Source organism: Stegastes partitus, unplaced genomic scaffold (genome assembly GCF_000690725.1).
Source record: "Stegastes partitus isolate 25-593 unplaced genomic scaffold, Stegastes_partitus-1.0.2 Scaffold37, whole genome shotgun sequence".
Classification (NCBI taxonomy): domain Eukaryota; kingdom Metazoa; phylum Chordata; class Actinopteri; family Pomacentridae; genus Stegastes; species Stegastes partitus.
Genome location: NW_007577768.1, coordinates 555,802 through 571,189, shown reverse-complemented (window position 1 = coordinate 571,189; position 15,388 = coordinate 555,802). Strand labels below are relative to the sequence as shown.

At 40.8% G+C, this 15,388-nt stretch overlaps 1 protein-coding gene across 1 annotated transcript in view; it reads right to left on the bottom strand.

Moving 5' to 3' along the window:
• Positions 1 to 15,388, bottom strand: part of hhip (hedgehog interacting protein) — a 33,799-nt gene that overhangs the window by 2,338 nt on the left and 16,073 nt on the right. The window contains exons 5-11 of the mRNA XM_008302685.1: positions 13,757 to 13,908; positions 11,812 to 11,985; positions 11,544 to 11,687; positions 10,476 to 10,594; positions 9,111 to 9,234; positions 8,118 to 8,263; positions 6,775 to 6,856 (exon numbers count right to left, since the gene is read on the bottom strand). Coding sequence (XP_008300907.1) covers positions 6,775 to 6,856; positions 8,118 to 8,263; positions 9,111 to 9,234; positions 10,476 to 10,594; positions 11,544 to 11,687; positions 11,812 to 11,985; positions 13,757 to 13,908 — 941 coding nt within the window. The remainder of the gene's footprint in view (positions 1 to 6,774; positions 6,857 to 8,117; positions 8,264 to 9,110; positions 9,235 to 10,475; positions 10,595 to 11,543; positions 11,688 to 11,811; positions 11,986 to 13,756; positions 13,909 to 15,388) is intronic.

The window sequence follows — 15,388 nt, the reverse complement described above, 5'->3', positions numbered from 1 at the left end:
GAGAGACGGGCAGGGACAATGTAAATCCATAGGGAAAGCGAAGGTGTAGAATTAGAGTTCTACCGAAGTCGTTTAAGGTAGGAAGGGACTATTTTTATGGACTTTGTACATCGGCACATAAACATTCGTTTTTAGGTGTTAATTCTATGATTAGAGAGGGACTTTAAATATTGATAACACTACAGATAGTAGGAATATATCATAACAGTACCAACATGACAAAAACATGTTAAGGTTATAATCCTATAAGAGTATAACGTGTCACTTTAGCAATAATTTCCAGCTTCTGTAAATGTACTAACAGCTATTCGTTATCATTCTACTTAAGCAGTTGTGAGTGAACGCAGAAAATGAAAAACACTGACTCAAAGGTCACATGGCTAAATCATGACCTCATCATTTCAAACTAGTTTAACAGATGAGCTTACGTAGAATAGTAACCACGTATTGGAAATGATTACAAATGTAAACAGGGCCATATTGATTTATCAATGGAAAACAGAGTGTTATATAAAGATGTGTAGTCATACTGTAATTCGATGTTTGGATTGCGTGTCATGAAATGTGCGATATGTTGTTTAAATTCTACCCACTAATCAGCACTGCATCTGTTCTGTGTTCAGCTGCTGTCTTAAATGAAGAAACTGGTATTATGTCCAAAACCTGGTCCAAAAATTAGTTCTCTAGTGTCTACAGGGTGTTTGATTGGGCAAGTAATGGATGGTTTCCTTCTTTTTGTCTGCTTTTCGGAGCACTGTGTTACATGAGTCTGTTTAGAAGTTTGAGTCTCGCCCACCAACACACATCAGCTCTGACTTGCCAGATCACTTTCCGTTTCCACAAGGTTTCGTGCAAAATCCATTCGTAACTTTTTAAAAATGTCCCGTTAAACAAAAAGCTTAGACTAGACAAAAACAAAAGCGTCATCCAACCCTCATTGGCTGAGCTACACAGCAATTCTGCATCATGATTTGTGATAGTGCTGTAGGAAATATGTTGTATTAAAACATCTAACACTTCATCCTGATGTATTGTGATCGCTGTAGGCATTTGCTTACCGTTAAGCTATTTTTTAATGAAACAAAAAGAAGGCCAACAAATCTGCCATCACATGTTGCGCCTGTGATCTCAAGATGATTTTCAGGGCTATCAGCTTTTGTTGATATGTAACCCAAGTGGGACAGCGCTTATGAAGTGATGCACATTAAAATGTAGGCTTTTAAGCTCTCTAATTAAAAGATTATTTATAGCCCTATGCTGATATTTTCTGTTGTTATTCATGTATTGGTGGATTTTTCTGAATACTGTAAATTCATAGCAATTCATTTTGAATGTACTGTCTAAGATGGACCTACATTGTACAGTTAGGACACTACCTGTGTGAAGTAGTGTGTTTTTATTGTTTTACCTCTTACATTCTCCCTATTTGCAGAACAAAACAACACATAGGGTTAACACAGGGCTCCCACAGATATAAACATGATCTGGAAAATGCACACAGACACAAACACAAACATCTCCACACCATATGCGTCAAGTTTGAACACCAAAGAGACATATTGTGATCATTTCATATAAAGACAAACATCCAGACACGCACATCAGCAAATGGGCTGAAACAGAATTATTTCATATCACGCTCTACAAATCTGGAAATAATACGGCGAGTGCGTAATCGAGTTCAAATGTGAAGCGTCTGTTAGTGCCTGTTGCCCACTGGCCCACACACACACACGTCAATGTGTGCGTTTACGAGGAAGAAATATAGATGTGTAAACATCACTGTTGTGCTGAGGTTAAAAAAAACACTGGACATTGTGGGACAATGAGAACACGTGCACACATACAGACACACAGGCAGAGTAACTGGACTCCCGTGGGCTGATGTTGGTATGAGAGCTGAGAGGCATGAGTAGTGAGGTCAGAGTGGGTGACTGTGTATGTAATGCTTGGTCCATGCGAGAACAGGCCTCATCAATCATGTCAAGAGAGCAAATGGTCAATCAGCAGTAGAAGCCAAAACTAGATGGAGTTTAGGACCTACAACCAGCACTCAGACCCATCTGAGTAGTTGGTTTTTACAGTGAATTCACTATTAGATGTTCTTAATGTCCAACTTTGGGAAAATCACCTGTCCTGACCTTGACTAGTTTAGTAGGCATGTATTTGTTCCACTTACTGTACAGGTTTGACTGTGAAGACAGATTTGTATTTCAACTATTATTGAAAACAAGGTGGATAAGTACCTATGCACGTGTTTTTAGGATACTAATTGTATTTATTTGACTGTGACTGTTTACTTCCAAATGTGCTGCGAATGTGCTGACAGACACACTGACCGATGGCAGTGACAATACTGTGACTGTGTGTGTGTGTGTGTGTGTGTGTGTGTGTGTGTGTGTGTGTGTGTGTGTGTGTGTGTGTGTGTTAAAGTTGCTTTAAATTTGAAGGATGGAGGGTAGGGGGGGTGATTCCCATGCTCCCATCAGCACCCAACTCCAGACTCCATCCCTGCTGGCTTTTGTTGTTGCAGGCTGCATGTAGTTAAAAAAGAGCAAAGGAGGGAAGAAAACAGAAAGAGAAGGAGAGAGAGAAAGAGTAAGAGTCCCTGGAGAATTGGGGGGTCTGTAGCTAACACTGTTAATAGCAGGCAGGGGTCAGCAGCGCTACTAAACAGTCTGTACGACTGCCAGGGTGGCTGTGAAAACAGCACCTGCTGGTAGCGCCACTTGACAAAGGCAGCTGGGTCAACAGCCACTGTGGGAATTTATCAACTTTGGGAGGGGTGGTGTATGTGTGAGAGCGAAGGAGTGGGAGAAGGCGACAGTGCTCACACATGAGCTAGATAGATGGACAGAGAGAGAGATAATGAGAATGACTTAAGTTGCAACGACTTGCATAGAACACAGATCATGTCTTTAAAATTTAAGTTGAGTGGAAAGTCAGCATTTAAGCATACAAGATGAGAGATCGCTGCAAAGATAAGATGGAAAACAAGGTTTAAGATTAATGCAGGTTAAGACAGGCATTCTGGCATGAATAGCCCTCCCTTCTTTCCTTACATCAGCTAAACATTAACATATTTTAACACTGGCATCCATTCAAGTCTCCTCTGTCAGAGGAGTGTGGATGCTCTTCCTCAAATTTGTTCCCGATCTGTTTGGTTATTATGTTGGTCAGTATCTATGTGTGTTTAGGTTGTTAGCTCACAGGGCCTGTTTGATTGACATGAGGTATATGTGAGAAAAGGGCTGTGGAGTGGTGTACATTGTGCACCCCAACAATGGCTTAATCAAACGGCCCAGTGTGGTCTCTTTTGCTGTTTTGTCATCCGACTCCATTGTTTGGGGGCTCCTTTTGTAGCTTCATTCCTTGTTTTAATTGTGCAAGAAATTTACTGTGTATTGTAGGAGCCAGGGCTATTCAGTAGGACTGGCAAGCAGCTTTGTCAAGGGGAGGACCACAGCAGAGATGTAGGAAGATTTAGGAGGGATAGGAAAATAAAGAAAAGGCTTTTTTCTGCAGCACGCTGGGAGCTAGCGTACTACACGCTCACACAGGCTCACAGATGTGCATGTGCGCGTGTACCCACCACCCACACGGTTTATATCTGTACACACAACACAGGGAGAAGCACACACACAGATAAATATATCCACAAACGAGCACCCTACAGTCTCCTTCTCCTGCGCATCCAGTGATTTGTGACTTCCATGGCTAATGCAGTTCATAAAGGAGGTCCCAGGACCATATTTGAAGTTCACTGTGTCTTTTTAAAGTGTCTGCTCACTGTATTTCAATCAGTCCAGCCTGCAGCTGACAAAACCTGAATGTGTGAAAACTCCTTTTAAATACTGTTTTCCCCTCTCTATGTTGAGGTGCTGCAGCAAACAGAAAGGCAAATTGCATTTTACACCAGAAAGCAGCAGGAGGTCGGGCTCTTAATGTTAATTAAGCTAGTGCTAAGGACCAACTGCAAGAGCAAGGCAGATTCTATCCAGCTTCAAGGCTGGAGGGCAACATGGGCCTATTACATTACGATATGACAAACATGGCATTTTGCTGTATGAGTCCCATGGCATACATGCATTGTAAACACAATGATCGGCTGAAATGTGTGCTGGATAGCAATAACTTTGTTAGTATTCCTTTTTTAAAAAGAGGTTTGTTCCTTGCATAAATGTAAGGCTCTCACTGTATGAATAATTAAGTAATTAAATGCACACTCAAGGCGACCAAAAACAAGCCAAATGTGTCCACAAGTAACTGCCTAGAGTATATGTGCAGAGTAAGCCACAATCAAACTTTGATTGCATGTTTGAGAGCTATTGCTTTGCTCAGCTGCTGTTTGTTTAAGTCTCATATAAAAGGCAAAATTGTCAAAAAGCAAAATAAGAAGAGCAACCAAGATATGAAAGGTTCAATATTACACTGCTGTCAAGCAGACACTACAGAATTGCATATTTCACCTTTTAAAAATCATTTCTTTCTATGTTGTGTTTGTTGCATGTTTTATCCTCTTATCTTTTTACATCTTATGTAAAGCGTTTTGTTTTTCCCTGTGTTTGAAAGGTGCTGCATGAAACATTCTTAACCTTTGAGAATGATACATTGAGGAGAATCTAAGCTCTAAGGTCCACTTACTAATGATTTGGAGCTTTTAGCCACATTTAACAGTTGCCATGTAGAGACTATATAATTGGAAATATTTCTATCCCAATGCTATACCACAAACAAACCCCCATTTGCGTTACTTCTTTCTCTCAAATACACCCTCACTCACACCACACACATTCAGCGTGTTTCAAAATGCATGGTGGCCTATTTATTATTGGAGGGGTACTCCAACTGACAAACAAATACCTAGAAATGAAGTCATCTGGCCAGGACATGTTTACACAAACACTGCTGAGGGATTTTATGGCTGATGTTTCCTTGTAAGCCTTTACCGCTCTCCCTAACAGTTCCTCTTTTTCCCCCTCTATGTTCCCAAACACACAGTTGATCAAAACACAGCGCTAGATGCTATACTGAACCACAAAAACCACCATACTCTAAAACAAACCTCTGTCTGAAAGGGCTTTAGGGTCCAGATGTCCCTGCAGTATGGAAGAGAAAAGAGGGGAGGACCACCAGACTTGATAACGTGCTGAGGTCAGACACGTTAGCTACCCCATTTACTCCCCCCTGTCACCCCTTCTCCATCCTCCCTGTAACAAGATCCTAATAATGAAGCCAGAGTGTATTAGGAGTCAGGACTCCAACACCACAGGGTCCACACAGACTAAACAAGTCCAGTTGATGGTGGAAAGAATTGTTCTCTGGGAGAAATGCGTCCAGCAGCCATGCCAGAAAACATAAATATGAAGCAAGCCACCAGGGCCCCTTTGAAACATCTGTGGTGTAATTAATTGTGCTAATGCCTGGGTGGCACTGTCGTCACCCAGGAATAATCAGCTGTGGATATGTTTCTTTTCTGATTCTGAGGCATGCAAATTCTCCTACTCTGACTGTGCTTCTCTTACTTTATCTGCCTCTCTCAATCAAATTATCTGCCTCTCTCACTCGCTATGCTTCTTTGACTCGAAGAAATATTATTCATTTGCGACTTTGGATTACATTTAAAGCTGACATGACCAACGAAATGACTTAAACCAGATCAGCCAAACCTCTAAAAGATTTCTTTCTCCCATCTCCCCGCTAAACTGCTGATAAAAAGACAGGCAGAAACATCGGAGGGGGGGTTTGCCTTGAAACTTTATATGCAATTGGTTTGAATTACAATGTCTGCTTATTTTTGAAGTGATTTCTTCACTGCCAAGGTAATATATCAGACAAAACGTCTTATACATCCCGTCTGTCTGCATATTTTCTCATCCTGAGTGACAAATGTTTTTCACATGTACTTGGTTTTCCACACACAGTTTATATTTCCATCACTATCAGATTGATTTTTAATACTGGGATGCATATAGATGCATATGGTAAGGATTATGAGGCAGTGACACGCACACACATTTGAATTCTGATGTTGCACTCACGCGCATTTTCCCTCCACATTCCAGTTGTTTAACATCAACTAATTAAGCATTAGACTGCAGAGAAATGGACTGTATTCTACCACTCAAACTGAAGCCGACTTGTGTGTGTGCTGAATTGTTGTTGAACGTCATCCAATAATGACGAATAAAATGTGCACTAGATTATACATATAGACTTGTGCCTGTGTCTCTACATGTGCCTAAATAGACTAAGTCTTTGCTTGACAACAGGTGCCTTTGTGTTTTCCTTACGCTCACCAGAAAAAAAGCCCTGCTCTCAACTTTACTGCAAATAACCAGCAGGCGATGGTAACGAACGTGAACAAGGCCAGCTAATCAGTGTGACTATTAGCTATTCTTTACAGGTACATTTTGAAGTAGTATGCTTATTTTCCAGTGACTGCTCAGCATTTGTTTTGGTCACAGCAATACGTGTAAGCACTCAAGACCTGAGGAGGAAAATGAGCGAGAAAAGACGTCACTGCTGTTTAATGTGATTAACTACAGATCCGTTGTTTCATGAGAGTCAGCTGCAGTGTAAAGCGCCAAACTTTGTATGATATACAGTATCTACGATCATCTAAGTCTCATCACAAAACTAAGACAGCATGAAATTATGGGCAGTGGGCTGCTTTGCCCCACCTGTAGTACCAGGAAGCACTGAGGGTTCACTCACTGAACAGAGACCCAACCACATACCATTACAATCTACAAAAGTACTTCTTGATTTTACCTTTTGGGGTCTACTAGCTTGTAGAGTTTCCCGCTGTGTGACTGTGCCATGCTTTTACTGCTTGCCAGTATGTAGACTTCACCTGCAAAAGAGGAACAGCAACATAGAAATGAGCCACCAGCATTATTTACATTAAACACTTTCAATGTGCATCATGCTTGAATGACCCAATAATTAATTCTTCTGCCATCAATGCATTCCGCTGAATCCTTGTGCCAAAATAAAGAAAGAAGACAAGACAAGACCAGCAGACACAAGAAGATGAAAGCAGAGGACATGAGGGGATGACGAGAATAAGTATAACTGAGGCTTCTGCAATGCTGCACTTGCCAAAGGACTATAAGAAAAAGTTTAATGGGACAATTGGATACTCATGACTGGGAACCAGGCGGATAATTTAATGAGGAACAAGCCTGCAAGAAAATTCCATAAGGGGACAAATTGTAAACATGTGTCTGTGGGGCCCCTTCTTTGGGACATACGCCCGCCCCCTCCACAATCTTGCACTGCTTGCAAATCATGATCAAATGCAGGAATCTTTAAATACCTCGTCAAATAATAACTCCAAGACCTGGCAATAACTGTGATCAAACATTTCTGATGGCTGTGTGAGCGATTCACATCATGTGTTCATTTTAATCAGAAACACCAGAGCTGACAGTTAATAATTCTGTGGGTGTGTGGTGGGGGTCCAAGTGGTAAAAATGTCTTGCATCATATTAGTCTGTTCACCTCAGCTAACCTACAAATTTTACCTTCATGGTGCAGCCCCCCAGATAAACAGTAACACATCTCATGAGCAATGCAAAACACTGCTTTGTAGGTGGCCCAAAACAACAAGTGGGTCTTTGGAGGATTATTGCTATCGTATGGAAATTTAAATTAATCCAGAAGAAAGTACGCACTGTTTAATACCCTTTTGGGAATGTGTAATAGAGGTAGAGCAAGACGGGTATTAGTTTCAGTGTAGTTTAAAGTGGCACTTCCTTTTGGCAAGGTGTTGTAATTTTCACAGATTTTCAACTGTGTTTTCATGGTTCGCCCTCAGTTAGAGTACAGCATTACAAATATCTGGTTCAACTCCACACGGGAACATTGTATACCATAACGCAAATACGTTTACCACTGACAAACATACAACAAGATTTCTATAAGCAATGATTTTTCCATGGGTTTGACATCTGTCATGAATGGCGTCAGAAAAAAGGCTAACATATAGCTGTTACTTATGTGGCTATAGGGAGGAAGAACAAAGCAAAGAAGATAGAAAGGACAAAGAGAGCTGAACTGAACATCTGAGAAGAGATAAACAGTGTATTTGTCTTATTATTGGCTCTACTAACCCAGTTCATCCTCTCCAAAACCCAAGATGTGTCCAACAAGCACAGAGCCACAGGAGCCAGCTGAGCCCAGACACAGAGATTTTTCTTGCCACTGTTCATCACTTGCTGATGTTGAAAATGTAGACTTCTGAAGGATCCGCAGGTTACTAAGGCAAAAGAACACACATAGTGGGTCACTATTGTTACTGTAGACTGATGCTGTATAGAACGTTCTGTACAAGACATGCACATTTCTTACATTTATAAATTGCTATGCTAGTGAGAAAAACAACATAATTGAACTGTAGCAGTGCTGGCCAAGCTAGAGTTGAGATCTGGAAACAAGGACAACTTTTACTTCTCATTCCATCCTATGGTTCACTGACCCATCTTCCTTTTCCACCCCATGTCGCACATGGTGTTACTTAAGACCTCAGCTTTTAGTTTCAAAACAAACATCATGCCGGAGCCTACACTTAGCCACAACAATATGCCCCCAAATTGTAATGAGGCACAGAATTAACCGACCACACATTGTTTTAAACACAGTGCCAACTCCTGATAGTGTGCCCCTCCCCTCACTATTTACTTCCTTTGTTTACTCAAGCATCAGTGTTTGACATCAGCAAAGTAGGATGAATTACAAACCAAAGAAAAGTGTGAACAGCCCAGGGCAGGATGTCTAATCTCCATTTACACTCAATGGGTCGTGCTGTAGTGGTGACAGTAACATAAAACTTGTTTTCCCCCCACGTGGATGGAACTTTGTGTTTACATTGGCACATGTTGATGCAAGGGACGGATTTCTTAGTATGAGAAAAGAAATAAGTCACACTGCTCTCACTAAGTCATAAATCGATTGTACAAAATGCCAAGAGGCTAGAGCTACTAGAATGTGTTCAAAAGACAGCTGTCCAACATTATGTATGAAGAAACTCAATCAAGATTTCGCAACATACAGCTACTTAATGTTCCTGTTAGACTATTAACCAGTGGGTCCCTTATTGTACTTACCCATTTTTATCTCCAAACACATAACTGCCATAAAGTCTTCTAGACTGGCAGCCCCTGTAGATGAAGCCCCCCACAGGTGGTGCTCCTCCACTGGACTGCAGGTCATAGACAGAGGGCTCATTTTCTGCAGAGAGACAGGGGAGTGTAGGTCTGATTTAGGCACTGCTGAAAGACCGACTGCCTGTCATTCATCTGCAACAGTATCTCATGTTGTATGCATGCATGAATAGTGGAAAGTTTTATCAAACAGACAATCAGTTCCATCTCACTCCAGATAAAACACATCGCACAGATTGTAATTATGATTTATTCATGCAACAAATGGTGCTTTGTTTGTTTTGGCATCAAAAACAAAAACTATGCTTACTTCACTTAGACATAATTGCTTTGTTGTTCATATTAGAGACACTGACAAGAAAAAAAGACTAAAGGATGAATCTTGGCAAATGGGACAACAATATGATTTGAGACTTCTTCCTTGGCAGCCAGCTTAGTTTTAATATGTGTTTATATAAAGAATGTATTAATCTTTTATTGAAAACAGTTAAGGCACTATGCCGTGTTCTCTGGATTACAGTTGTCTTGGCAATAGGAAATATGAATGGAGTTTGCTCCACTTAAAAATATATAAACCAAGACGTGGTGTGTTCAATTCCCAACAGCATTCTCTTCACAGGTGGTCTGAGTGACTGAGTGAATTGTAGTGAGAAATCCTTGTTGAAGGATTAATTTAGGTTGGCAAAACATCAGTCATTGTGTCAAAGATAACCTGCTTGTTGTAATTTGGAACAAACAGCAGTAATTTCTTTTTTTGTGAAGAGAAATAGGCTAAGCATTGTAAAGGCAGTGCTGTTATTCATTACTTTCTCAATGTGAGAAGAAGTAGACCCCTCTCAGCTGTGTTTTCAACAATGCTAAACCATCATCTAGACAGTTATTGTTGTTGACAGCTTTAAATCTTACTTGTGGACACAATCTCACATTCCCTTGGCAAATCTACTCTCCACAAGAGAGGAATATTTCTGGATCACATCATTTTTACATTTAACCTTCACTGTCTCTGCACTCAACCTGGCGTGTTTCTGAATTTGTTGCCAAAACATTGTGTTCTTACAAAATGAAAGACATTCATAAAAACAGATGTCATTTTCAGAAGAATAAATATGAAAGGTTATCCAAGAGGTTAATGTTTTTTCCTTTCTTTCTCAAGACATAAGGCCATCAAACAAAACTTGGGCAAAGGTTTCACTCAATTATTGTTATCATGGGCTATATTAACATTGCAAAATAATGAACTCCTTCCAAAAATGAAAAACGTAAATATTATGAACATTTTTGGAAAATCTCATGGAAATCGTAACTCACCGTAATCCTTCCCCTTAGTAATTTCCAGTATTCTTCCTGCTGATGTGTTTTTGCCACTGGCATCTGTACAGAGGATTAGGAGACTGCCATTGTCTGTCTGAAGTCGATCCACTGCACACCTACAGATTACAAGATGCCAGGAGGGAATATTAAAAAAAATGACATTTTTCCTCCTTTTTTATGACACAGTGACAGTAGAGCAAGACAAGAAATGTGGGGAAGAACAGGGGAATGACATGCAGTGAAAGTCCAGCCGGCAAGGAATCACTCAGTGCTGAGAGCCTTTGTGCCCATGTGGTGTGCACCCTAACCTCATGACTATCAGGTCACCCTGCCAGGACTACATGTAATAGAACTGCAAACAATGCTGTAAAATGGTAAATGGTCTGCACTTATATAGCGCTTTTATCCAAAGCGCTTTACAATGTGTTTCTCATTCACCCATTCACACACCTATTCATACACCAATGGTGACAGAGCTGCCATGCGAGGTGCTGCCTGCCATTGGGAACTTTGGGTTCAATGTCTTGCCCAAGGACACTTCGACTGTGGAGGGGCGGGGGATCGAACTGCCAACCTTGCGATTGGAGGACAATTTGCTCTACTACCTGAGCCACAGCCGCCCACCAACCATCTACAAGTAATAAGACTGTCTATATGAGTATAACTGCAACAGTGACTGACATTTTATGACACAAAAAAGGTAAATAATCAGTCACAGCAGCCACCTTTTGAATAGTAGAACTCTATTCCATAAGATGAGAGATTTCTTTGCTTAGGCCGACAACGAGGTGGAACTGTTAGTGCAACACGTGAATATGACGTGTTCGTGAAGGCAGAAAACAAACAGCAAATTTGTGATATGGGTGTGATGAATCAGGGAAGGACACAGCAAACGTGAAGGTCTCAATCTTTGCCCCATTCCAACTAAAGCTTAATCCTGGAGTTTTCAAATTAAAATATTGTCCAAAGCCCTAAAAGCAGTGTAAATGGTAGTCGTATACATAACAAAAGTTATGCATTTTAAAACAAAAACGCATTAGTTGTCCCATCAAGTGTTTCACTTACCTGCCTGGGTCATGTAATCCATGGGCAAAGATTTCAGGTGGCTGGTTGGTGCTGTTGAAGTAGGGATTGTTGCGCGGTATGGAATAGGCTGACGTACAACAGTCTGTGTCCACATCTACCCTTAACACGGACCCTGTGAAATCACTGCATTCAAAAACACAAACAAAAGAACATCTTCACGATTGTAGGAGCTAGGAAACGATTCAATCTTGGGGCACACAGCAGTATGCAACCTTGTATAAAATGATCTTTTGACCTTTGATCTCACCTGAGTCCATCCATTTCCTCCATATCATCCAGAGTGATCATGCCATCTCCAAGAATGATGTGCAGCAGACCATCAGGGCTGAAAAGAAGTTGACCCCCTAGGTGTTTCCTGTGTAGCTCTGCCACTTCCATTAGCACCCGCACTGTCCTGGTGTCCACCTGGTTTGGATTTTTCCTAATAAAAACAGAAAAAAAACATTGACATTGGGTTTTCTGTCATAATGGTGCAAAAAGTGTGGTGGCCAACCTGCAAAGTATCTAATATCTCTCTATGAGGATTATCTGTAGCATCACATATGTGGTTTTCTTAAATGGCTTTTGCACAGTTGGCGCAAAATTGTATTTTGACTGGCTTAAAATATAGATATGAAATGAAATACGATGTTTGTGTCAGGCCACATAAAGTGTCAGTACACACTCAGATTGTCTTAAATGACTTCAAAAAGTAATTGTGTTGGTGGGCTAAATGAGAACAAGGCATGGATAAGAAATGCTGACATGACATACCCCCTTAATCTAAAATTAAATAATGCAAACGACTTTGTTGTCTGGAGACATTAAGTCTAAATCTAATGTATTGTCTCATGGCAAAGACAGTGGGTGGAGATGTAACAGATTTTAAAATGTTGCGCCATTTCTAGTGAAAAGTGAGAATTTGGTTTCACAGTATCAGCAACAAATATGGCATGATGAGTTATTTTGGGTAGTCCTGCAATTTTTTTAAAAAGCAGCTTGCCAAAGGTAAAAAATAACCACCATCAAATTCCTTAACTGTCATTTCTCTATTGGACCCTTAAATTAAGGACTATACACTACAGTCACTGCAACTGCATGCCATAACTATAATTGAGATTAGATAATTAAGTCAAACATACAACTGTGATTATGTAAATTAAAATGCAACACTTAAATGCATTCGTGAGAAAAGATTGTTTTCTTAATCACAGGCCATTGCGAAGCTACAACATAGGAAAAGGCAAAGCACTGCTATCATAGGAGTGTTGCACACATTCAGCAAAACACTTCTAAGAGATCTGACCTACATTCTAAATCCCCATAAGACAAAAATTCTTGTTAACAGCCGCAATAGCATGGCTGGTACTGTTTTCACCTTGTGAGTCTGTCTGTGTTTGCATGTGTGTCATCATTGCAAAATATTGTCGTGGAGACACCTACAGTAGCGAGAACAACCACAAAGGTGGTTTTGAGTACTTGCATAGTACTGGCAGGTGTTCATATGTCTGTCTGTTGTCTGTGGACAGATTCTCCACTGTGCTGTCCAAATAAAGTCATTAATATTAATGCGATAGCATCACAGCTGTGCAAGATGCAGTTATGAAACTTTACAGGTGTGAGGCTGAGATCAAAATGATGGCAAAAGAAGATGGTTGTGGTCTGAGTACACACTGAGTGTTCATGGGTTGGATATGCACTGCAACTGCTGCAATACCGTCACGTCCCATCCCTGGTTATTTTATTTATTTCTTTTCATTGAATCTTTGGTAATTTTCTCTGTGTGCCCTTGAAACTACTATGGTTTCTGGTAGAAATCTGTGTTTAGTATATTTTAACTGGCAGTGACATGATTAATAGATCCAGAATTCTGTTATCAGACTGTTTCAGTTTTGTCTATTTTTTATATCATTTAGATTTTTCAGCACTAAATACATGAATGAGAGCATGTGGGAAATTTCACTTACTTTAACACATCATTGCAAATAACAACTGGCCGAAATTGAAATCTGCTGTGTATTTATGTACTAAAGGTTCCTTAAAAATGTTTTGATTAAATAACCAGGATGAGCCTGAACAAATGCATGTCCAGTCTATATTAATCCAAAACCATTAATGTGTAGACTGTGAGCCAGCTGACATTTTGTTGTCCTTTCAGGTAGTGATGAACAACCCACATTTAAGGTGGATTTGGCACACACTTCTTCCATTACCTCGAAACGGTGTATTCAACCACACGGAGAATGTGGTCGTGCGGTCCGATGGCCCAGCGCTCTTGGTTGGTGGTGTAGGAGACGTAGAGCTTGCCATTCTTCTTGTAATTGGGGTGGAATGCCAGGCTTAGCAGGCCCCTTTCATCTCCACCCTGCAGTCAGATGAGAAACACAAAAGATCCAGGAGTTAATTATGTCCCTCCTTGGCTTCTGCTCGGCTGTGTGGGGTTGGAATCACCCCCCTCTGTCATTTTCATCATCACCAACATGCAACCCCTACACCCCTCACCCCCTTCCCTCCTTTAATTCTTCAACTTCTCTAATCCTCTTTTTTTTATTTGTCCATCACATTCCCTTTCACACCCCTGCTATTCTCTCATTCTCTCCTTTCCTACCCTCTGCTGTTTCACTTCACACCTTCACCAACCTTCCTGAATATACCATTACCAACCATTATAAAGCATTTGACTCTGGGTAGAGCTGCACCTTTTCTACAACCCCCCGCCTTTGCAGAGTCTTCTCTGCAGCCTGGTTATGTGCGCTTGTCCTCAGGGTCGGGGGCCCCTGTGACGCCCAGACCCTCCCGGTGGCCTCCATTGTGCAGTGATTTGTGTGTGTAATCTTTGGGGGATATCCGTGAATGCTACGCTGAGTGGCTGAAAGAATTTATTAGCTCACTCACAGTTCATAGAGAGCACAAAAGTGCAGAGTGCTTCAGTCCGTGCTTTTTGCTCCCCGTCCCCTCGCTCTTTCCTGATTTACACAAAATCCATGCAAAATTTGAGGCTTGGATGGGAGGAGGGAGGGAGGATAGAGTAGAGTAAAAGAGGAAAAAAGAAAACCTAAACAAGGAAGGAGCTGCCAACTCCCACTGTCTTGGCAACATGTTTAGAAAACATCTAAATTGCTTGTGTAATATGTAAACCTTTGTCTCACCCCGGAGGCAGCTACATCAGTTGTCACTACCCTGGTGGTCCTCCCATCATAGTTAGCTGTAATAATCAGCTATAGCATTTCATTCCCCAGGCAAGGCAAGCCAGGTCTGCCCTTTTTTATGTTGTACTCTCCCTCACTATTTCTTCTTGACAAAAGAATGAACAGAATTCTAAGCTTAGGTGTAAAGAATGTTTATAATGTGGTCCCTGTGTGAGTGTATCAGCTTGATTCTTCTACTTACACGAAGCAACTTACAAAAAAAAAAAAAGTTTTACACATTTTGTCTGCAATTAACACACAGGCACTGGCACAGCTGTCTCATCCTTCAGGTATTCCCTTTCAAAATAGTAAAGAATATAAAAATGTAAAAAAAATAAAATAAAAAATATATATATATCTTGGTCTGCACTACAGTGGCAAGCTCTGGATAGGTGTAGTCTATATCACAGGCCAAGAAACACACATCATAAATTGGTGTACTGGATCTCCTAGTTCTGTTTGGACTGCATTAGGCCCAGCCCAGTCAAACACAGCAGTGACACAGGCCACATGCGAATGTAAAAATGATGACTCTTTGCAAAGGAATGTACTCTAAGTACCAATGAGCAACAACAGAGACCCATGTGACAAGCCACAGGGGGTCTATCAATTTGAGTATAAAGTGAAATATTGTGAAAGTTGACAAATAAATCTCCA